Here is a 23,088-nt window from a genome sequence, read left to right as displayed (position 1 = left end):
TCGGAAATGCAGGGCTGAAAAAGATGACAAGGCTACTGTATCTGCTGACCTCTTTGTGGAGACAGGTTTAATACATCCTGCTCATCCCTGTTAGATCTTTGTCTCACTTCTTAAGAACCTCCTGTGAAGGTGATCTGTAGGTAGCTGGTTCCAGGGCTGCATCAGTATGTTCCTGAAAAGGCTATGCTTCAGCTGATTAGTTTAGGGCCTTCTATTTAAAGGCTAGATCAAAAAAGGGTAATAGCTTTGTTGCTAAATCAGTAGGGTAGAATGGCATCTGGCACAGAAATTAGTCCTTTAAAATTAGGAGTGGTGAATCAGTTAGTATCTTTAATGGTCAAGTCTGTTTCCCCCTACCTTTGAGTGCACTTTCACCTCTTGTAAGAACAGCAATAGTTAGTGATTCAGAATGTTTTTTTATGTCTATAGGTGTTTATGAGTTGACACACAACAATAAGACGGTATCCCTGAAGACGATAAATGCCGTCCAGCAAATGACTTTGTACCCAGAGCTGATTGCCAGTGTTTTATATCAAGCATCTGGTAGCGAAGTATGTGCATTTCTCCTACTTTCTCTGCTTTCATTACGGTTGTGGATGTGTGTGTATGAGACTTTCTTTGCTGTATACAATAAATACATGCATTTTTTGTTGAATGGATTTAGCTAAGGCTCTCACCAGGTCTGGGTTCTCCTCAATTCTGATCAGTCTCTGGCATAAGATTTTGGGGTTTATATGCACTAAACTTTTCTGTCTGTTATTCTTTACATCCACAAACTGTGTAAAATTGTGGAGAGTATCTGTGCTATCCATTAAAAACAAGAAAGTTAGCTCCTTTGGAGTACAGAAGTCTGTTATAGTGGTACCTGTCTCTACCCATTCCTGAATACGTAAAATTGAAAAACACTTTTGTAGATAAAGCTTTTGTCTCTTTCTGCTCTACTTGGGCTTTGTTCTGCTTACACTGCATACTCGCGTCCCCTCTCATTTATCTTTTTAAAAATTATTTATTTATTTTATACATGCTTGTCTGTGTTTGGAACCATTTTAGCCACATCTTTACTTCTCTAAGTTCCTCCCCAATGTAATTTCTTCCAGTAGTCCTGTGAACTTTATATCTCACTGCAGTATAGATTTATTAGATCTGACACATGCAATGTTCATGCTAAAGCAAATACAAAAATCATGGCACTAGTGAGCTGAGTCCTGAAGTGTGCTCTTAATTCACACTGCTTTGTTTTTGCTGAACCCAAAATAAAAGCATGCTCCATATTTTTCTAGAATAGGGACTGTCTCTTACCTGTTTGTAAAGCACCTAGCACACTGTTAGCAGTATGCAAATAGTAAATAGTAATAATTTCCAGCTTCAGCTCAGTTGCCGCTATGTCTCTTCGTTTTTATTTGTAATTTCAGGAAGTTATTGAACCAGTGTATTTCTACATTGGTATAGTTTTTGGACTGCAGGGAATTTATGTGACTGCATTGTTTGTAACCAGTTGGGTTATGAGTGGGACTTGGCTGGCAGGAATGCTGACTGTAGCATGGTTCATTATTAACAGGTAAGAAAAACATCTTTATACAATCTAGTTTGTCAATAAGACATTTTCAAATATTAGAGCGGATTGAAATGCTTTCTATTAAACTTTGTGTTCTCATTGTGAGAGCAAGCTCTTTTGCTGAATAAAAAACATTTCCCAGAGATGCGCTGATTCTCGTGATGCATTTATTAATGGAAAGGGCTCCTGTTGTCCAAACCATCCACGCTGCCAGTTGAACTGACTTTATGTATGTGTGTGAATACAGGGATATTCTCACAGAATTCCATTTTGCAAAAACATTCCTCAGAAGGTTTTGGTTTTGTGCTGGTGAAGAATGAAAACAAAATTTCAAAGTTGCTGTAAAACAGAATTGCTCTCTGTGGCCAGCTCTAATTATTTTCATGGTTGTTCTGTTGCTTAGAAGGAAATGACCAAGTGCATTTTTTTTCTTGTAAAGAGTCTTTGATATGTTTTTTAATCTGCTTTTTTTAGGGGATTTTTGTGCAAAGTGAATCTTCTTAGACGATTCTGATTTCGAGATTTTTTTTACGTTAAAATGTTTCACAATTATAGGGAGCCTCATTTGGGCAATGAGAGCTTGTGTTCAGGTTCCTGGTTTGTCACCAAGTAGCTCTGGGGCTTTCTGTGAACTTGAGAGCACTTGAAAGAAAAGAGCTATGGAGGAGTAAAATGTTGGAGATATACCTTTAAAGTTGAACTGTTTGGAAGTGTCTTTTAGGAGTCTGAAGTCATCATGACCGAATCTGTGATTGGTAACTAAAAATACTGTTCATCAAGCTGGTGTGAACAGTGGAAAGTAGGGAAAATGGTGAATAAATCTGTATTTTTTCAACGGCAAAGAAGATTAAACACCGTTAACAAATTGAAAGGTCCAGTAGTTAAAAAAGCTCCAAATACGCTTCTGTAAGAGGCTTCAGAGGTAAAAATGAAAGGTGACGCTTTCAAATATCTAAATGATAAAGGAGCTTGAGGCTCCTTTTTAAAAGCATAGTAGACACAAAGAAGACTATGTACCTCTGAAACTGATGCTTTTGATCACATTTGAAAGTGTGACTTGTGCTTCTAAGTCACTTTAGCACTTTTTAAAACTTTCTTCTACAGCTCTAATTGTGCAGATACTATCAAGTCATTCCATGAGAAGACCCTGCTGCTGTTCTGGCCCATGCTCCCCATCCGTCTTTAATCTCTTGTTTTGCTGGGCAGAATTTTCCCTGTAAGACAGAGTATCTGCTGGTACTGCTGCTAAGAGGGAGCACTACTTTGGATTCTAAGTATGTTGTGCTCGGCTGCCTAAATCACTTATTTAAAACATATTGTGTGAGAACTGAAAGGAGTCTTTTCTGTCAGCTATGAGCTGATATTCATCACAATGTCAAAAGCTGCTGTTATGGCAGCGGTCCCCTGCCTATGGCCAAAGAAGGCTCTGTTGTCACGATGCAGGTTGGCAGAAGCAACGTGTGATGCGTCCAGCTCGCACGGTGTTGTGGTGGGTCAGAAAAGGCTGGAGGCAGATGCTTTTTGCCTTCAGTGCTATAAATGCCACCTAGTAAGGAGACCTGCTGAATAAATGAGTAAAGATGGGACCTTCCATGCTGATACTAAATTTGTGACCTGCATCAGCAGCAAAATTGTGTCAGTATTACTTTACACCTAATACAGGAATAGTTTGCTTGCAAGGCCACACTGATAACTATAAGTTAATTGATATTTTGGTTCTGTAAATCTTTTAATAATTTTGTTTGTCTGTACTTTATTCCAGGACAGATACAACAAGAATTGATCACTCCATACCATCAAGAGAAAATTGGGCTTTGCCATATTTTGCATGTCAAATAGCAGCTCTCACAGGCTATTTAAAAAAAAACCTAAATTGTTCTGCTGAGGTAAAGCAAAATTAATTTCTTAATAAAGAGTTGCTGGTAGAACTGTGCTCTAGAGTAGTTACCTCTGTTGCTATTGCCCCACTAGGCAGAAAACAGCAGATGTTTTGTTTGTTCTTTTCAAAACAGTCACTTGGATTTCACCTCCTCCTGCAGTTCTTGCAAAGCGACTCATGCCCTGCCCTGTTATGCCCCCATGAGGGTTCAGAGAGAACAATGATAATGGTAAAGCTCAATAGTAATGAGCTGTATGCTGTCTTTTTAAAATAAACTGTTGCAGAATTTTTCTCACTATATAAACTATTTTGTTGCTCTTCTTGTTGCTCGGAGAAGATGGTGGTAACTTCCTTTCCCTGTCTCTCTGTCAAAGATGTTCCTTCTGATTGGTTTTAAATGTTTTTGAATGTTTCAGTAATTACTTTCTGCCATCTGAGAACATGTTAAATATGTCTGAAGTCAGTATTTTAATTATTTCCTAAAAAAAAATCAATTTCCATAGTTCCTGTTTTAATGGCCACTCAGTTACTTAGTGACAGAGATGCATAGGTATGAAATTAATGCTTTTTTTGTTTTTATTTTTTTTCTCTAGAAGTTTTGTTACCTTTTGGTGAGTGCTTCAACGTATACCTTCATGATGATGTGGGAATACAGTCATTATCTCCTGTTTGTCCAGGCTGTTTCTCTTTTTCTGCTAGACAGCTTTGCCCTGGCACAGACAGAGAAGGTATTAGAAATCTTCAACCTACTGACAGTTGGGGTCTTAAATACAGCCTCAGAGGTGCCTGCCATACATACCGCTCAGGAGCTTCAAAGGGCACAGACTGAGGGATGACTTAAATGTCTTGCAGCCTGGGTCCAGCTGAAGTGCATGTCATGTCAACTGGAAGAATAAAATGGCCTTAAACTCGCTCTCTTTTGGCCTACTGTGTGTGGACAGCTTTCCTAACAAAAGGGTCAGAAGCTAAACAAAGCTTCTCAGACCTGAAACATCCTTGAAGAGATGAAGGAGTGATGAATGATAATCAGTCATGCATCCTTTTTGGCCTAGCTGCCTCTTCTTTTCTGTTCACAGTAGGATGGGGCTGACCAAAAACTGCTCAGTTGGCTCTGTGCAGTTAAGGGTTCATTTTCACCCTGAATGGCCTGCCATGTACTGGCTTAGTCAATAAACAGGCCAGACAGATGCTGAAGGCCAATTGATTTTTTCAGTGCAAGAAAGTATTTGAATTTATTCTGCAAAATGGTTCTTAGAAATGTTTCAACAGTAAGGCATTTTTACTCTGCCTGTTGCAGCGATATATATGCTACTTCATACGTGTGTCTTCTGGTTTTGTTAGATGTAACTTCCGTTTCAAACTGCATGCAATTCTAATTCATCACCTCTTCTTTCAATTGCATTTTTTTCCGTCCCTCAGCAGTGGAAAATGTTAGATCTATTTTAGTTCAAAGCAGGGTCCTTAAAATATAAGGGAGAAGATTTCTGTTTTGGTAAAAGTCTAAAGAATCAAGTATCAGGGCTTATAAGATTGTCAGTAACCGTCTGTGTATTCCTGAGACAGGTTAAATGAACAAGGTATTGTGAGGGCAAGGAAAGCGCATGTTTACAGTAGTCAGTATTCTCTTTCACACAAATTGTGTGTTTTCATACTGTTACGTTGTGGTTATTGCTTCATGCTGTATCACAGTGAGGTATTACAGAATGGGGAGACCTTGTACAATACTAGTACTTTTGGCATTTTTACAGAATTCTTGTGAAGTAATAGTGCACTAGTTACTGAGGCTAATCAGGATCGTTTTGTTGTGAAATGCTTCCCAGAGCTAAACAGTACGCTGCTAGATTCATGAGTTGGAGGGTAGAGATCCATGAACCCTGATTAACAGAGGAACGAAGCGAGCTATCTACTGCTCTAAAAAGCAAGACATATATCCACTCATTTTATTTTATTGTGTTGTATTTTGTTTCTTCAACAGGTTCATGAAGTATACAAAATCTACTTGTTTTCTCTCTTCTTGGGGTACCTTTTGCAGTTTGAAAATTCAGCCTTACTAGTGTCACCATTACTGAGTCTTGTAGTAGCTTTAATGCTGTCTAAATGCCTTCAGGTAACTAGACTCTTCTCTAACTCTGAGTGTAGTTTTTATTATTTAAACTGAACTGTAAATGATACGGCATCATTAAAATATTTTTTCAGATGAATATGAAAAAAGGTACATTTTTGTCAAGATTGCTGAAAATAATGTACATCTATTTGGTGCTTACAATAACAGTGACACTAAACTTCTTACTAAAGGTAAGATTCCTCTGTAAAAAGTTATTTTAGTTGCCAAAATCTGAATGGAAAGTTACAGATGTATCTTGGAAAAGTCTTTTGAAGTGTTGCTTATCTTTTTGATCTGAGAGTTCATAGCAAATTGGAGTACTAAAAGTTGAGTTATTTTGTATCTATATAAAAAGTGTTTGGCAAATGAAGTAGCTGGTTTTTGTTGGGGTTTTGGTCTTTTGGGTTGAGGTTAAAACATAGTATAGAAATACTCTTTAAATCACACTTTCGCTATTTCATAAATGTGGTTTTTGTTAGAACTTGGATGGCCTCTACAAACTGGTCTGAATATTAAAACAATATTCTTGTGTGTGGAGAAGACCTAGTAGCCAGGAACAGGTATGAGTAGTCTCAGGGTAGATGTTAATTTGCAGTTAAATTTCAACGAGAACATGGGAACAGAGATCTTCACTTAGTATAGGAGTCAGCTAGGAGCTGAGATTACACAATGGGATTTTAGCCTGACCTTGTAGTTTGATTAGCGTCTCCCTCTTGCTGGTTCTAGTTTTTTACATAAATTTGTTATGCTTTTATGCTATGTCTCAAACTCACCCTGGTTGTGTTAATTGATTTTTAAAAATAAAGAAGCTAGTGAACCCTAAAAAGTTTGAGAGAATGCTCAGATTGGATTTTTTTCTTGTGCCATTCAAACTGGGTAGCCTTGCTATATCTCCATGATAATAAAACCTAACCTTGAAAAATATGAGTTAAATTACATACACAGTACACAGAACTTTTGGCTGCTCAAACTATTTATGTGAAGATTACAAATGCTCATAACTTTTGCTAGGCTGCAGTCCTACTGTTTAGTGGAGCAAAACGCAATGTTCTTTGGCTTGCTTGGGTGTAAGTTACGTCTGTTTTTCATGATCCTTTTTACACTGCTCAGTAGTCTTTTGACAATTTATTGACAGCTTTTCACTTGCCCTCCTGTTGGGGTACACGAACAAAGTGAAGGGAATGGTATTCTTGTGGAAACTCTAAAGATAGATTTATTTAAATGAAGATTTACAATACTACACCAGTACCTTAATTGGAAAACTTAATCCACTTTGTTAGTTTTAACTAAGTCTTGAATAGTTGTTTGTTCCATGCCATTCTGTAATCTGAATGAAGTGACTGTGTGAAAGCTGCTTCCAGCACTGGATAAGATTTTTCTCTGCTAAATTAATTTTCAGATGTTTGTTCCTCATAAAGAAAATGAGCATTTGCTGAAGTTCATTGAAGTAAAACTTGGCTTAAACACAACTAAGTAAGTTTTTAAACTCTTTACACCTTCTAAGATATCCAAACTTCTGAAACTGTTCTGAGAAGTATAAAATTTCAGTGGCTTGTGAGAATTTTATAAAGGAGTTAGGGAAACACTTTCTATTTGTCACCTGGTTTTAAGATTTAATTTAAAAAAAGATTCATATACAGAATTTACTTAGGATTTTGAGGTTTCTCAGGCACCTTGATCTTTTTCATGCCTTGGGGTGAAAGCATTTCATAGATTTTTGTTTTCTTTTGACGTTGAAGAGCAAAAATTTTCTGTACCCTGTCTAGTGTTTTTAATAAGACTTGAACACAAAGATCATAGCATCATAGAATGGTTTAGTGTTGGAAAGGACCTTGAAGATCATCGAGTTCCAACCCCCCTACCATAGACAGGGACACCTCCCACTAGACCAGGTTGCCCAGGGTAAAGGTGGTGGTACTAATTTTTTTATAGCCTGCAAAAGAAAGGGCTCTGAAAAGAGTCATGAACTATTGATACTATCTCAAAACAGGGTTGGGTTGTGGGGTTTTATTTTTAGTTTTGTAAGAATAGCACCCCAAAAAAAACTTCTCTATGTTTTGGAAGAAATTAGGACAAGGGACAACTTAAAAGTGAGAAGGAATTGTTGTGACTCTAATAAAAACTGCTTACATCTCTAAAAGAGTTGAATGTTGGTCTACAAGAAGACATCACGGCTACAGATTTTCTGGAAAACTTCCAATGCAGTACTGATAAGGATGGAGACACCTTCTGGACCCAACTCAAGACTTGCAATTCTGGGCAGGAATCTGGCCTTCTGGGAACTGCATCTCCCTTACAAAACTACTTCACAACCTTTCAGGGGAAGAAGTGGAAAATGACATTACACATAACTGAAATTGTTGGGGAATTTTTGGAAGACAAGATGTAATGACATTGACTAAAATGCATTGCTTAACACACATACATGCACATTCTTAAATGTTTTGCAAGAAAAGAAAGGACTGCTTCTGGTCAGGATTTCAGTTTATTCAGGTACCAGGTATTATGGATTTTAATTTTTTTCACCCCGGGGACTTTCTACATGTTACTTTCCAGAATGTCAAACTCTGCAATGAAGCCAGTGATTGAGACAAACTGAGTGCAACTACGCCTAGAAAACTGAGTAACTGTGGGTTGGAATTATGTTTTGCAGCACAAGAGCTTCAAGATCTGTCTCTTAAGGCCAGTTTGGACATGCCCACCTGTTAATCTTTAAACTGATACTGTTTAATTGAAAGCGTTTCAGTTCTCTATTCTTCCCTTGGGGGAAAAGAAAAAGAAAAGAGGGAGGAAAACAAAACAAAATAAGACAAGAATGCATGCACGGGATCACATGCTGCAGCAATTCCAGTTGAGAATACACAATGATAGTGCTTCTTGGCAGAGTATATAGTCTTTCTGATCATTAATTGAGAAAGAAGAATGATTGAGTGCGTTCGGCTACAGAACTAGAATTTCAGCATTAAGGATTCTATTCTTGGCAGTGCCTCGGGCTTTTTTGTGATCTCAGATGACCACTTTCCCTTCTTCATCTCCCCGTTTGGAATGAGGACAAGCATACCTTCTCGCATCAATATCTCTAAAATCTTAATCCGCTGTGACAACAAAATGCTTTGTGGTCCCCATAATGGAGTTATATGGGAGGTTGGGTTTTTGTGATATAAAAGTGTTGTAGTCTGGTCTCTTCAGATCACAGATTCTTTTTTGGAAGATAAGCTTTTACTCTAAATTGCAAAGTGGTTTAAAATGGTTAAACCATAACTTCTCAAAGATTAATTTAAAATAGTTTCCTATTATATGAATAAGTTAAACTGTGATTGGTTGTGTGCTGGGTTGTTTTTTTTTTCTAATCTGTGGGGTATTGTTACTGTTTTTAATGCGATGTTTTTGCCTTACTAGGAATTTTACAATGAATTGGCTCCTTTGTCAAGAATCTCTTCAGGCACCCTCCCAAGACTTTTTTTTGCGACTAACACAGTCATCACTGTTGCCTTTCTATATTTTAGTATTAATTATCTGCCTTTTTTCTGTAACTCAGGTCATTTTTAGGAGAATTTGGTAAGTAATTTATTTATACTGAAAATTAAGTTAAAAAAAAGAGGTTCATGGATGTCTAAGTGAACACTCATGATATTTGTTGCTGCAAAGCTTGTTGCACCATTGAGCTTGCAGGGTGTGAGCACCAGTGGAAAGGCCCACCAGAGGCTCCTAAAGAAGGTTCTTTAGTGACAGGCTTCTTGAATATCCCTCCAGTCAGGACAGGGAGTTGTCATTGGTTTGTTTCCCCATAGGTGCAATTCCTGCAGAGCTCTGGCTAATGTTTTCTGATATGTTTATGTGTCTTAAGATACTTTGTCTGTTTTCCCCTTCCAACAGCAGTTATCTGATTATTGGTAGTGAATTTGTTTCTCTGTTTTGAGTTTGGGTTGGTTTGGGTTTTTTATAAGTTTACATAAAGGATGAGATGGGTGGAGTTGAGAGGATTTCAGATTTCTAATGCTTCACTGGTTTTGGGGGGTTTTTAAAACTCTTGTTTACTGTGATAAGGTCCATCAGCCTTTGCTGCTCAGAACAGCGCTGAAGTAAAGCTGACTCAATTATTTTTAGTTTCACAGTGATTCACAGTTCCCTTGAGAGAACTGCTAGTGGAGCTGTCTGTTTATAGACTAAGAATAGCAACACTGTAGATCCTAGTGTAACTTGTCTTGGAAACTCAATGGCTAGGAAATTATCTCTTCCTCCTAGAAGATGAATGGTGTAACTGCTCTGGTATTAGGGCAAATTTCTCGTTTGTCTGCAGCAAAAATCAATAGATTTTTTTCAAGGACCAAGACTCCTAATAGATAAAGACTATACTGCTATAAATGAAAATGTTTGTCAGGTTGGATGTGTGACAGTATATTCAAAACAATGAAGCAAACTTCTGTTTTTTTGCTAGTGGCTGAAATGGCTATTTCAGTGACTCTAGTATGTCCAACAGCTTTTTAAAGAAAAGCTTAAAACAAACCTCCCCCCTCATTTTTTTTTTTATTTTGAAGCAGTTAGTAATCTCAAATATTTTTCCATTTGTCATGAGGAAGTTTATTATAAAATTGTAACCTGAAATCACATCGTGGTAGAATAAAATGTTATCTATTGTGTGCCTTGCTATCTCATTTGTAGAAAGCATTTGTTGTAAGATTTTGGTTATGATTTTTATTTATAATATATTACTAGAATTTATAATAACATGACTAAAACCTGGTTTTGTTATCTTACTTTGTCATAAAAGGGTATACACATTCCATACACAATTCTCATCCTGCAGATTCCATAATTCTTCACCAAGCTACTGATATGAAGAAACTTAGTTAGAATGCATGTGCAGCACGATTCATCTAAATGTTCTCGGAGTGTGTATGCTCTTAAATTAGACTGTCTCTTGCTGCTGAATTACCTTAAAATAGGATTTATGATCATAGGTGGTGATCCCATTGTATTAATTCACAATCATTGCTCCAGAGAGGTTACAGTCTAAAACAAGGGACAGCGGGTACTGATAGATCATTGATGAAGTACAAAAAACAAATGAACAGTGCAACAATACTGTATGATATGATAGAGAATGATCTCAGTATACTGCTGACTTAACGGTCATAAAAGTATTTTTATTGGCAACTTTGCCTGAGATAATGTCTGAATTAAGTGATGTCTCATTTTCTCCAACTGCAGTGGTGAACCACTGAAAGAGACAGTTAAACTTGAGGATGGTCGAATTGGAGAGAGGCCAGAAATAGTTTATCATGTAATTCACACAATTTTACTTGGTTGTCTAGCGATGTGTTTGGAAGGGTAAGTCTGATTTTGATGTATCTCTTTTGAAAGCAACAGAGAGTTCCTAACTGGATGCAATACACCATTCACCCCTTTGAAATTCACCCCTTTTCTGAAATGTATTTGGCATATAGTGGTACTACTTAGTAGGGGAGAGAGCAAAGATAATTTTGACTCTAAATTGGATACTGGTATATGATGAATTGTGCTTGGGCTCTTCAGTGTTTTCTCCGAGCTTTAATGCAGCCAAAATCCAAGACATTAATTGAAGCAAATTTTTGTCACTTTCTTTATGATATTTAATTGTAATTTAAGGGTGCTGTAATTCTTTTAATATTGTGTTCTAGCAGGATCTTGTGTAGTGTTTTGATGAACAGTATGTTCTGGAATATTGGGACATGGAAGATTTCTTACGCATCTTCTTGTGTCTAGGCTAGCATGAAGTATAACTTTGCTTGGCATGTTAAAGAAGTAGCAAAACTATTTTCAAAGGTATTGTGTTAGTCCTGAAAGCTACAGAAGCTAATAATGTTTGGAAGACGTTAGTGTTCTAATCTTGGCTCTCAGCTAAATCAGCGTGAAGGTGGCAGACTTGTGTTTGTGTTACGCTCATCATCCTAAAATCTGAGTATTCACAAATGCTTAAAGTGAGCAGACTGTTGTGTTACCATGTAGTTGTCTTAAGTTGACGAGTCTATCCTTAAGAGGCAGACAATACCAGCAAATCATAAATTGCTTATTAAATATTTTCCTTTCCTTTCTTCAGGAACTCCTTTATAGTACAGTGTCTGTACAGCTTTGCTGAATAGCTGCTTTTTATCCTTGCTTGGCTGGAAAACCACAACAGCCAAGTGACTTTACTAGTCTCTTTGTTTTTCTTTCATCCTCCCCTGAACTCTGTGAAGGATTTTGTCATCTTTGACCTTGGATCTTGCTCCTACATCTTGCAGCAGATAATCAGGTGCCTGTTCTTCTGCTAGAGATTTCCTTGGTTTACCCTTCAGTGCCATCAAATTTGATCTCAGATTGCTTGAACATCCAGACTGTGTTTGACATATGAAAAAAATCTTAATGTTTTTATAAATAGCTTGAATACAGAGGCATGTGCAGAGTCCCAACTAAGTTATTGCAATGTTTTTCAGAACAAAATATCTATGGACGCCTTATGTTTGCATGCTTGCTGCATTTGGTGTGTGCTCTCCTGAACTTTGGATGACACTTTTCAAGTGGCTTCGGCTGAAAGCTGTGCACCCAATATTGCTGGTGAGTTGCTGTTGCCGGTGTCTTGGGAATTACAGCTAGCAAGCATATAACTTTTCAAACCGCTATTGATGAAGACCTATAGAAGAACCAACTAAAAGAACATGTAGTTTTATGAGCAGTGGATCTCATATAGTCTGTGTTTTCTCTGTCTTTCATTCTTAATATCACGCTTTCACTTGTTCTCTGGTACCTGGTGATAAAGTTGTGTTCACACTACAACCTTTCCTCATAAGAAGCAAGGCTGTCTTCATCTCTCTCTTTCACTCATCTGTTTAATTTCTTTTAACAGACCTTTGAGACCTCAAGCTCTCTGTCATATTTAGTTGAGATTGGCCAAGGTCACATGCTTTTTTCCTAAAAAAAAAGTGTGCGGGAGTAAAAGTACAGGCATGCAGGCAGGCATCAATATAAGCCTTGTTTCACTAGGAAACGAGGCTAAAAATGTGGTAGTTAGGTGTATTTAATTTCTGAGAGTAAAGCTGCTTCATAAAAAATGGTAAGTGGAATTACTTTGCGTAAGATTTGTTCATGTGCGGCCGTTATAGAGAAATGTTGCAATTGAAGATGAGCTTGTGCTGCAGTGCAAACAACTCCCCCGCTTCCAACCCTAGCTTTGTTCTTAATATGCCGAGAATTGCTTTGTGCAATTTTAGCAACTTTGTGCATTTGTTTTATTAACAAAATAAGGATAGGATATTACTTACCTTAATTTCAAGAGGCTTATAGGACTAAATATTTAGTACTTCACCAGAGATTCACTATGTCACTTCTGAAAATGCCATACTGTTATATCAGAAACGTTGACAGTGTTCTTCCAATCAAGGAGGGACAATATGTTCATGTACATGGTAAACACATTCCTTTATATACCTCATGATTACTACTGTATAGACCTGCTTTTTTACTATTACCAGAGTAGATGTGTTGATAGCTTATTATCAAGATAGTGCCTTGCGTGCATTCTTTACCAAATGTTTCCTGTACCACACAAGCTATTTTCTCCTTTTTGCAAAGCAAAAATTGTATCAGCTAGAATGATGGTGCACTGAAAAATGGGTTTCTGGGTTTTGCATGTCAATATTCTTAATCTGAACACAAGCATCAACAATGTCGGAGGTTTGAAATGCTTGTTTCCTACCTTTTTCCCTTTCTCAGATTATCTCATTGCAGTTGTATGGGAGGTGTTTACTTTTCTTCTGTTCCCTACATTGTGTGCACATTGCATCATTGTTATTTTGAGCAGTAATTAACCATCCCTAATATTTGACCCACGATAACTTCAGCATCAATAAGTTCTTCCATGCTAAATTAGGCACATTCTTGATGGTAGAAAACCGCAAAGTTTCACCTACTATCACTCTAAGGTTTCAGGCATAAATGTAGCCTACTTTATGAACAGAATCAACAAATAGTCCAAGGTTGGAGAACGGTCCATAATCTGTTTCTTTTAACATGTATTTTCTAGGCTCTTATTCTGAGTATGGCAGTTCCCACAATAATTGGATTCAGCTTGTGGAAAGAGGTAAAAAAAGTATCTTTATGTTTTCTATTTTGTAAGTAGGCACGATATGAGTCAACATGATGAGGAAATATAATGAAATACACTTGGTGAAATGAAATATATATGATGAAATAAAAGCTGTCATCCACTGAAAATATGTTTTGTTTTGTTTTTTTTTAAAAAAACTGTTTACATTTTTCAGTATGAGGTATTTGACAACTTAATTTGTAATGATTGCTTGTTGTAATTAAGAAGTGTTTAAATTTAAATGAAGACTTTATTATATTCAGCTGTTATGCTTTGGATGTATAAAAGTGACTCAACAAAGAAAATACTGCCAAATAAAAACTTGGGATATTGAAAACTGTGTTGTCCCAATCTTGGTTTTAGTGAGAGGGAGTGAGGTGAGATAGAAGTAAAATTATGGGAGGTCATACGCAAATAATCTGTTTGAAAAGTTTCCATCAAATTATAATGGAGTTAAATCTTTTGTGCAGAGCACCGTATAGAGGTATGTATGTCCTACAATACAGGGAAGAAAAGCCACATCCGTTCCCATGTTTCACATAAATACTTAGATCTTTATTGCAAGTCACAGACAAACTGGGGGAAAGATTATTTGGAAATTAGTTTTTCAATTTCCATAAGAGCAAAAAATATGGGAAATATCCCATAAAGTTTAAGTCTCTACTATACTGACATAGGTTCAAAATAGTAAGTTTGGATAGTTTTGTAAGAATTCAAATAATTATTTTTAAAAAAGGTATTCAAATATAAAAGCCAGTCTTGACCAACAGTATTTTAACAGATTTTGTAACATCTGTCTTATCATAGAAATTTTGGTTGCAGTGTAATCTGACTCTTTACACATATCTGCCAGAGCAATAGATACGCTCCTGAAAAAAGCTATGGTTGCTCAAAAGAGTTCTGAAATCTATTACAATAGAGGAAACTAGGTTAGTTGACCAAAGAATTCTTTTTCAGATTACTTTTTAATAAAAGCAATGTAGGAGTTTGGACTCTAGAGGGCTTCATCCATTGCAGATCCAGCTTTTGCTTTTGAGCAGCTTGCTCTCCAGGTTCATAACTCATCCCGGAGCTTGGAAACTTTGATTAATAGTAACAGGACAGTAAAATGCCTTGAGGCTCTTGGTCTGTTACCGTGGCTATAAATGGCTAAGTGTACAGCTCAGCATCTTTCTGCTTGGCTGCCTTCTGACTTAGTCTGGCATAGTCCCTCAACGCACTAGATTTTTCTAAGAGGTGTCATTGATAAGTGAAGCTGGTTCTCCTTCGGGTGGCAGTAGCGGTTTCTCTTTCTGTCATCTCCTGTTCTGGGGACAGTTCAGGCTTATCTGTAGCTTTCAGCCCTGATGTGAACATACAGCAGCTGTTCTTGTGCTACCCTAACATGTCTGGTTGTAGACTGCTATCACTTGACAGCTGAATTGTCCAGGTAATGGAGGTGGAAACTCCTCACTTAAAAGCAGGCTCTCGTTTCCAGTTGTCTCAAAGTAAGTTGTCCCTTTAGTTTGGCATAACCTGTAAACCTTATCCTTTTCAAAAGGAGCTGGCATCTAGTAGCCTTCACTTAGCATTTACAACAGCATAAACATGCTCCAGCCTCTCAAGGCTGCCCAGCTTCTAGTCATGTCTTCTTCAGATAAATGCTCAAAATGGCTCTAGGACTTGCAAAATGGCTGAATATGAGCCAGCAGTGCGCCCAGGTAGCCAAGAAGGCCAACAGCATCCTGGCTTGTATCAGAAATATCATGGCCTGCAGGACTAGGCAAGTGATTGTCCCCCTGTACTCGGCACTGGTGAAGCTCCACCTTGAATACCGTGTTCAGTTTTGGGCCCTTCACTACAAGACAGACAATGAGGTGCTGGAGCAAGTCCAGAGAAGGGCAATGAAGCTGGTGAGGGGTCTGGAGCACAAGTCTTATGAGGAGCAGCTGAGGGAACTGGGGTTGTTTAGCCTGGAGAAAAGGAGGCTGAGGGGAGACCTTATTGCTCTCTACAACTACCTGAAAGGAGGTTGTAGCGAGGTGGTTGTTGGTCTATTGTCCCAGGTAACAGGTGATAGGACAGTAAGAAATGGCCTCAAGTTGCGCCAGGGGAGGTTTAGATTGCATATTAGGAAAAGTCTTCATTGAAGGGGTTGTGAAGCATTGGAACGGGCTGCCCAGGGACGTGGTGGAGTCACCATCCCTGGCGGTATTTAAAAGACGTGTAGATGTGGTGCTGAGGGACATGGTTTAGCGGTAACTTGGCAGTGCTAGGTTAATGGTTGGACTCTGATCTTAAAGGTCTTTTCCAATCTAAATGATTCTGTGATTCTAAAATTGCGCATCTTAATAAAGGAAATGTTCCTTCACCCCCAGACCTGACAGGATAGGGAAGCTGTGGTGCAGACTTGCAATCTGGCTGACTTCCCAGAATGCCTCAATTTCCTAAATTTTTTTCAAGAGCATAAACTGAGATATCTCACTTCATACAGTATAGTGTACTTTCTTTCACAGCAGTCATTGAAGTAAAAGTCTGAGGAAAGTCCAGGGCAGATTATCCAGGTAATGCTCTTCCAGGAAATGCCTTCTCTCCTTTCCCACTTGCACAGCACTTTTCCATCAAGTCACAACAGTCCAACACCCCTCCATGCTCAAGCAGATTTACCATGAGAGATTTGTCAGCTTCTTGGTTCAGTGCCCTTATATGCATTTGCATATGAAAACCCGAACTATGGTTTTGATGCATTTAAGGCTAGTTAAAGTTGATGAATGTTGCTGCCACATAGTTTTTTGGGGTTTTTTTTCAATTTTTTTTTTTTATTACAAGTATTCTAATAAAATAGAGAGAGATGAGAACTTGTGTTTAACGTGCTTATTTTGGAGAAGCACATTAGTGCTCAGGGAAGTATATTTACTGTGTTTTGCAAAATACTCAAACAAAAATACCAATCAGGAGGGAAAACTCAGATGAAACCCATTTCTTTTCTGTTATTTAAGGCCTTAATGTAATGAGATTATCTATAGATTATTGTTTTTAACTCCAAGTAACCAAAAATATGTTTCCATCAGTTTTTCCCTAGGATAATGACAGAACTTTCAGAAATACAAGAATTCTATGATCCTGATACAGTAGAACTCATGACATGGATAAAGTAAGTGTGAAGTCCTACATTTCTATTTTACTTCTTTATGTCAGGGTATTTTTATCTCAGCATTTCGTAGAGCTACCTGTATGAATCTGAGTTTTCCCTTGCTAAGTCATTACATGATGTAGGGGGAGATGGGACAAGAAATGTGTATTTAAAGTTTGGTATTATTCCCATGGAAAAAATCAAGAATTTATCATTGATTACAAGAGGAAAAGATTGTGAAGCATGCAAGCAAATCATATCTATTATCATTACTAGCCCTAATTTCCAAATAAAGGTAGACATCTTAGTACGTGGTTCTTCACACTAACTTCTTAGTAGATTAGAGCATTCATGTTGATTGTAATTCCATGGGGGACAGAAACACTGAAATTTTTGTGTGTATGGGCCAGTAAAATGAAAGGCCTGAACATGAGGATTTAGAGACCTCAGTCAAGAAACATGCAGTGTAACATGTATGATTCAAACTTCCCCCTTGCCTAGAAGGCTGGAAAGGTTCTTATCTGGCTGGCTAGGCGGGGCATAGCAAATACTGGCTTATGCTACATAGTTCATACTGAGACATATACATAGCTAATTCTGAGTCAAGTTATTTTCACAGATATATTTTTCTTCTCACCAAAAGTTTCAGGTTTTGGCCTCATTCAATATGAATTTGAACTATGTCATTAGGAACCGCATGTCTCTGAAAGTTAGATCCTGTCTGTTTAGATAACTAACTTACCTTTAACTGTATTTTTTTAGAAGATTATTTTCTGTATTTATGTAGTCTTTAATGTCAACCTGTTCATCTTCAGAAAAGACAAGGCTGGTAATTATGGTGTTCCAGCCAATTTCTTCTTTCTGTTAATAGTGGTGTATGTTGTTTGTCACTGCTGTAGCTCTTCAAGGCAGCAAGTGGAATAATGCCAAGTACGTAATGGCTTTTGCATTAGTCTGCATATATTACACTTCAAGTACATAATTAATCATGGTGAATTGCATTGAGATTCACTCAGCTAAGAGCGATTTTACTACCCTTATTTGTAGCAGCTGTTCATATTTTTAATGGAAATAAGGATTTCTTTTTTTCTTAAGGATATATTTAGATGTCCATATTGGAATTTTAATTGAATGTCATTATTACAGTATATTTTCCTAAAATTTTCTCTCTAATAAAATGAATTTATTTTGAATTTTCTCTGAGCGAAAAGTTGCCCAAAGTCTGCAATAAAGTGTGACAATGACTGTTTTCTTGCACTAATGGAGGAATACGAACAGTCAAAAGTTTAAACCAAACCCAGAAACATGAGTGTAGATGTTGTTCTGCAACATGAGACTATTTACTCATAGATGGTTAAATAAATGGTCCTAGAGATCAAATGAAAATAATCACAAATCTTTCCCTTACAAGATAACATCATGTTGTTTCTTCTACCTACCCTCCCTCCAAGCTTGTTCTGTCACGAGTCAGCAGCCATTCAAAAAAGCAATAGTGTGATGCATCTCAGGACCTCTGTGAATGGTGCTCCATGGATTGCAAGGGAGGAGGACAACAGCCGTCAGCCCTTGCCCCAGCAGGGGACCTGCCTTACAAGCTCCATATTGCTGCAGGTCTGAGCTTTTCATGGCAAGGAAACTACTGCCACTGCAGCATTAACACCAATTGTAATTAGACCCCCAATAGCACCTTCATGCACTCCAACTCATACTGTAGCACTTTAAAAGACTCACGGTGTTTAAAATTAAAAACGTTGTTTTGGGAAATGCATCCTGTACTGAGATGTGTATGTTGATGTTGCTTTTGCAGACGACAGGCTCCTGTGGCTGCTGTGTTTGCAGGCAGCCCACAGTTAATGGGTGTGATTAAGCTTTGTACCGGATGGATGGTGTCAAGCTTGCCTTTATATAATGATGATGATCTTCTAAAAAGAAATGAAAATGTGAGTGTCCAATTCCATAAATGTGTGTGTGTTATCAGTGATTTATAGACTGTTCTATCATGTAAGACTGGAGTGCCTGATTGAGATGTGTGGGAGTACTGTAAATGTTAATGCTCCAAAGAAGATGACCTTGTAACATTCCTCATGACACACACATTTACATTGCTCTTCTGTGCCCCCCAGGCCACCTGGCAATGCAAATTATTCGTTTGGTGTCATTCCAACTACATGTGAGCAGCATTTCAAATACTGTGACCCCAAAATATTTAATTTATCACTGATTCTTGCACTGCATGAACATGTTTTCTTAATTTATAGATATATCAGATCTATTCAAAGAGGTCAGCAGAGGATATTTATAAGATACTGACATCTTACAAAGCCAATTTTCTGATTATTGAAGATTCAATTTGCAATGAAGTGGGACCTGTAAGAGGATGTAGAGTTAAAGATCTATTGGATGTTGCTAATGGTCATGTAAGTAACAGTAAGAAAAAATGAATGTTTGAATGCATAAGTAAGTAATTTTAAAAGAAATCTTCTTATAATGCTGATCTTATTTTTATGATTGTAATTGACATATAGGCAAAGACTCATAAATTTTAAGTCATCGGTTAGATTTTGTTTTGTCTTTCTTCTACACATGTAATCTTAACCCATACTAGTCTTTAACTGCCCTAATCCCTTCTAATACATCCGTGTCTAGCTGTGCTGCTTTTCTGCCAATCATTAAATACCAATTAAATATATATAAATGTTTAAGACTGTAACACCTGAAGAGGTTGTTACAAAAGCAGTAGAGCCCTGCATCACAGGGCATTCTTTACTGGCTTTAAAGATGAAATTTTAAAATGGATAAACTTAATTCTTCTAAAACTCTGCCTGGGATGAGGACCAGCCTTCCATTCAATTCAGTACAGCCTTTTTGGTACTGGTGAGGTTACATGTTTCTTCGGTTCAGCCTTCCAGATAGGTTAGCACCCCAAGAGGTAGTTTAAGCCACAGATGGTTGAAAGTTTGGTTCAATAAACTCTAGAGTTCTGAAGATACCCATGAATGCTACTTCAGTCATTGCCATGCTGTGTCTGTTCTGAATGCTGATGGAGTTGCTCTTGCTGTTGAAGTAGGGAATGGGATGGGGTTTACGAAGTGATCTTATTACCACTTGCTCATCTGCTTCCTGTGAATCCAGCGGAAGTTTTGACTCTATAAAGGCAGGAGCGGCTGTAAACTCACTTAGGGTTTGGTTGCTTATGCTCAGGTCACCAGGAGAGGAGTCGTCACCAGTTACTTCTAAGCAATCACAGGTTAGCTTCATTTAGTTGGTTTCCTGACTAAGAAAAAGGACTTAATCATCTGTTTGACATTACAGCCTGTTGTGTATTAACTATACCAAGTTAATCCTTGGTTTGAATGCTCTTTTTTTTTTTTATATAAATGGGGAGGATACATATGTTGCTTGTATATAGTCTTACATTCCATTCTTGGGGAAAAATCCAAGGTGTTCATCTGTGTTATGTATTTTATAAGCTCTGCTTTTGATGATACACATTTCAAAAGAACTTGTAATGCAAGCATTTCATTTCTGTAGTTGCTTTCATTTGGGGGAGTAATTGTAGGGGTGATATGTTTTTAGGGAAGTACTCTTTAATTTCCTCAGGAATCTACAAATGGTGTCAGTTTCACTTTTAGGTTTCCTGGCCAATTTATCCATGGAGGATATTGTCTTCTGTTTTTCTATTAATGTCCTTACCATTGCTGAAATCTATGCTTTTTCTTTGTCATGCTGCTAAAATGATGTATGCCGTGATTATTCCATGTTGTAACCAATACACTCTACTGTAACAGAGTGTGTGTGTATGAATAACGTCCATCATTGATAATTGACACATGTTATATCTCAGTTTCTTCTCAGATCTGTTTTTGCATGAGTTAGTTCCTGTTCCCTCTTCACACTTGGGATGTCAGCTGGAACAATTAACCACAATTTCAGGATTCCATTCCCTCATACCCCTGCATCTCTCATCTCCATGCTTCCTGCATGCTTCTCTTTTGCACATAAAAGAGTATCATCCTAACTTCAGCAGCACAGTTTTACTGCCGGGTTTCTAAGTTCTTGTTTGATTTGTATATCAGAATGAGTTTCTTCCTCCTTTCGTTCCCAACACCCAGTTATTCTAAGGTGGTTATTCACCAGTTATTCACCAGTTCATCCTAAGGAACACTTCCCAGTACTTTTCAGAGCAGCTGTTGCTTTGTGATGATAATTCTAATTAAAGGCAGGGGGGAACTTCAAAAGACAGTATCCAATGCAAGGAATCTGTCTTTGATAAGTGCCACACACCACACTGTCAGTACACTATTTTCGTGTAATTAGGATTGTCAGAGTGGCAAGGGATATCCTATTAATAGTGGACAGATTAAGAAGGGGAAAAGAAGATTCATGATGAGAGTTTAAGTTAAAATCTGTTCTGCTGAATGTCTGTAATCTAAATCAAAATAACGAAACCATTGGTATATACATGTAAATATGGACAACTGAGCATTCAATATTTTTAGAAAAGTGGTTGGCTAGTAATGAACATCACTTATGCTTCCTGTCTGTGGCTGAGTCTGTACTGGATTGGATGCTAAAAATGGTAGCTGTAGAAAAAATACTGGAATGGCCAACAGGAAAAAAAGCAATTTTTTTTTTCAGAAAGTTGACATAGTTTCTTTCTGAAAGTTGATGTAGTGTGTTTTCTCAGGAAGATTTGAAACAAAACTCTCAGGTTGCTTGCTAACAAAAATTGTCTAGGTCATATTGAAAAAGTATCAAGACTTTCCAAATTAGTGGAAGCTAGTGCATATGCAGTTGGAGACTGCAGCATTTACTTATTCCCGAAGTAAGTGAGACAGTGGACAGGCTGTTATGCTGTTGACAGGTCTATGAATGTGTTTTCCAGATTGCTGTGTTGAAGAAGTTAACTATTACTTTCTAGCTTGGACTAAGTCCTGTAGTCCTAGTCTGATATCTTGTTTCTGACACTGGCTGAGTGCATATGATTATGGATAGGGCAAGACAAATGTTCTCCAGCAGTCTGTTGCTGAAGGACTGTAGCTCAGGGGAAATGTCTCTGTGTTTGGTAGCCACCAAGAGATTTTTCTCCATGAATTCGTCCTACCACCTTTTTTTAAACACATGTAAGCTGGTGGTGGCAGAAGGAGTAGTGAAGGTATTTCTTTAAGGGTATCAGATAGTAGATGCTAAAACGCACAAGCAATTTGCTTCCACGTCAATTGGTTGGAATTTATAGGGTGATACGTGTGTGTGTCTTCAGTCTTCATTAGGTATGTTAAACTTACTTGGCCTGGAAAAGGTAATTGAGAATTTCCTTCCCTCCGTAGGTGGTATGCTTTGTGCAGGTCAGGTTTGAAGTACCGGGTAAATGGGGCATGTGGATAATTTCTGCTGCCATTGTTCTTTTATTGTATGAATAAAGTACACTGGTTTTAATGTCTGCTATCCTGACAAAGGTATTAATTCGCCAAGGCTGTTTTAGATGGTTAAACAAATTATAGGGGAATACATTTTCAACTTACTGGAATTGTACAGTATGGAAATTCAATGTATATTGTAAATGAAACTTACAGAATATGGAAGTAAATTAAATGTACTGAATTATGTTCTGTAACGACTTATCTTCAGTATTTTAATTAGATCTTCTTTTCTGACAGGTGGTTTGTGAGGAAGGTGACAGTTATGCCTACTCAAAATATGGACGGTTTTGTCATGAAATCAAAATGAACTATTCTCCATATGTGAATTATTTTACTCGAGTATACTGGAATAGATCCTACTTTGTATATAGAATCAACACTGTGATATCCTTCCAGTCGTGAAAAAGCATGCAAGCTTCTTTCTGAGGATTGATTGTGAATGAAATTCAGTTCGAAAAGTTCCTTTTGATCAAGAAAGTTATTTTTGCAGATACATGTGCGCACGTGCAGTGTATTGACAACTTTATTTTACCAAACTGGAATTCTTTGAACTACAGATCAACGGACACAGATACCATCCTTGAAGGAAACAAGAAAAATACGTCAATTTTTACTGTCTCTACAAAGTGTGACAGTCTTCCATGTTTTTGCATTTTTCTTCCCATTATAAATCATCTTAATCTTCATGTAAATGAGATTTCTAACTTTAGTGTTAGAGAGCTGATGTGGGTAGACTTCAGTAAATGCAGAAAAATAATTTGAAGAGCTCACTTAAGTCACATAGCTTTCATTTTCTAGCAGGAAAGCAATCGATATCCCGAGTCTTTTCAAGTAAGTGTTTGGGTGCTTTGGTTTTTTGTTGTTTTAATTCTTCTTGTCTTCCACTGTCAACATTTCTATGTTTATCAAACACA

The 23,088-nt window shown here is 37.4% G+C and overlaps 1 protein-coding gene across 1 annotated transcript in view; it reads left to right on the top strand.

The window, feature by feature from the left end:
* Positions 1 to 22,693, top strand: part of DPY19L4 (dpy-19-like 4 (C. elegans)) — a 28,403-nt gene extending 5,710 nt beyond the window's left edge. The window contains exons 5-19 of the mRNA XM_009891843.1: positions 430 to 551; positions 1,413 to 1,558; positions 3,318 to 3,441; positions 4,028 to 4,162; positions 5,410 to 5,541; positions 5,631 to 5,729; positions 6,938 to 7,011; positions 8,938 to 9,096; positions 10,750 to 10,869; positions 11,994 to 12,114; positions 13,580 to 13,636; positions 16,693 to 16,775; positions 18,562 to 18,694; positions 19,013 to 19,171; positions 22,412 to 22,693. Of these exons, the coding sequence (XP_009890145.1) occupies positions 430 to 551; positions 1,413 to 1,558; positions 3,318 to 3,441; positions 4,028 to 4,162; positions 5,410 to 5,541; positions 5,631 to 5,729; positions 6,938 to 7,011; positions 8,938 to 9,096; positions 10,750 to 10,869; positions 11,994 to 12,114; positions 13,580 to 13,636; positions 16,693 to 16,775; positions 18,562 to 18,694; positions 19,013 to 19,171; positions 22,412 to 22,576 (1,829 nt within the window). The 3' untranslated portion in view covers positions 22,577 to 22,693. The remainder of the gene's footprint in view (positions 1 to 429; positions 552 to 1,412; positions 1,559 to 3,317; positions 3,442 to 4,027; positions 4,163 to 5,409; positions 5,542 to 5,630; positions 5,730 to 6,937; positions 7,012 to 8,937; positions 9,097 to 10,749; positions 10,870 to 11,993; positions 12,115 to 13,579; positions 13,637 to 16,692; positions 16,776 to 18,561; positions 18,695 to 19,012; positions 19,172 to 22,411) is intronic.
* The last annotated feature ends 395 nt before the right edge of the window (positions 22,694 to 23,088 follow it).

Source organism: Charadrius vociferus, unplaced genomic scaffold (genome assembly GCF_000708025.1).
Source record: "Charadrius vociferus isolate BGI_N301 unplaced genomic scaffold, ASM70802v2 scaffold15, whole genome shotgun sequence".
Lineage (NCBI taxonomy): Eukaryota > Metazoa > Chordata > Aves > Charadriiformes > Charadriidae > Charadrius > Charadrius vociferus.
Note: the sequence above shows the minus strand (reverse complement) of the source record. Positions and strands in the feature narration are given on the sequence as shown.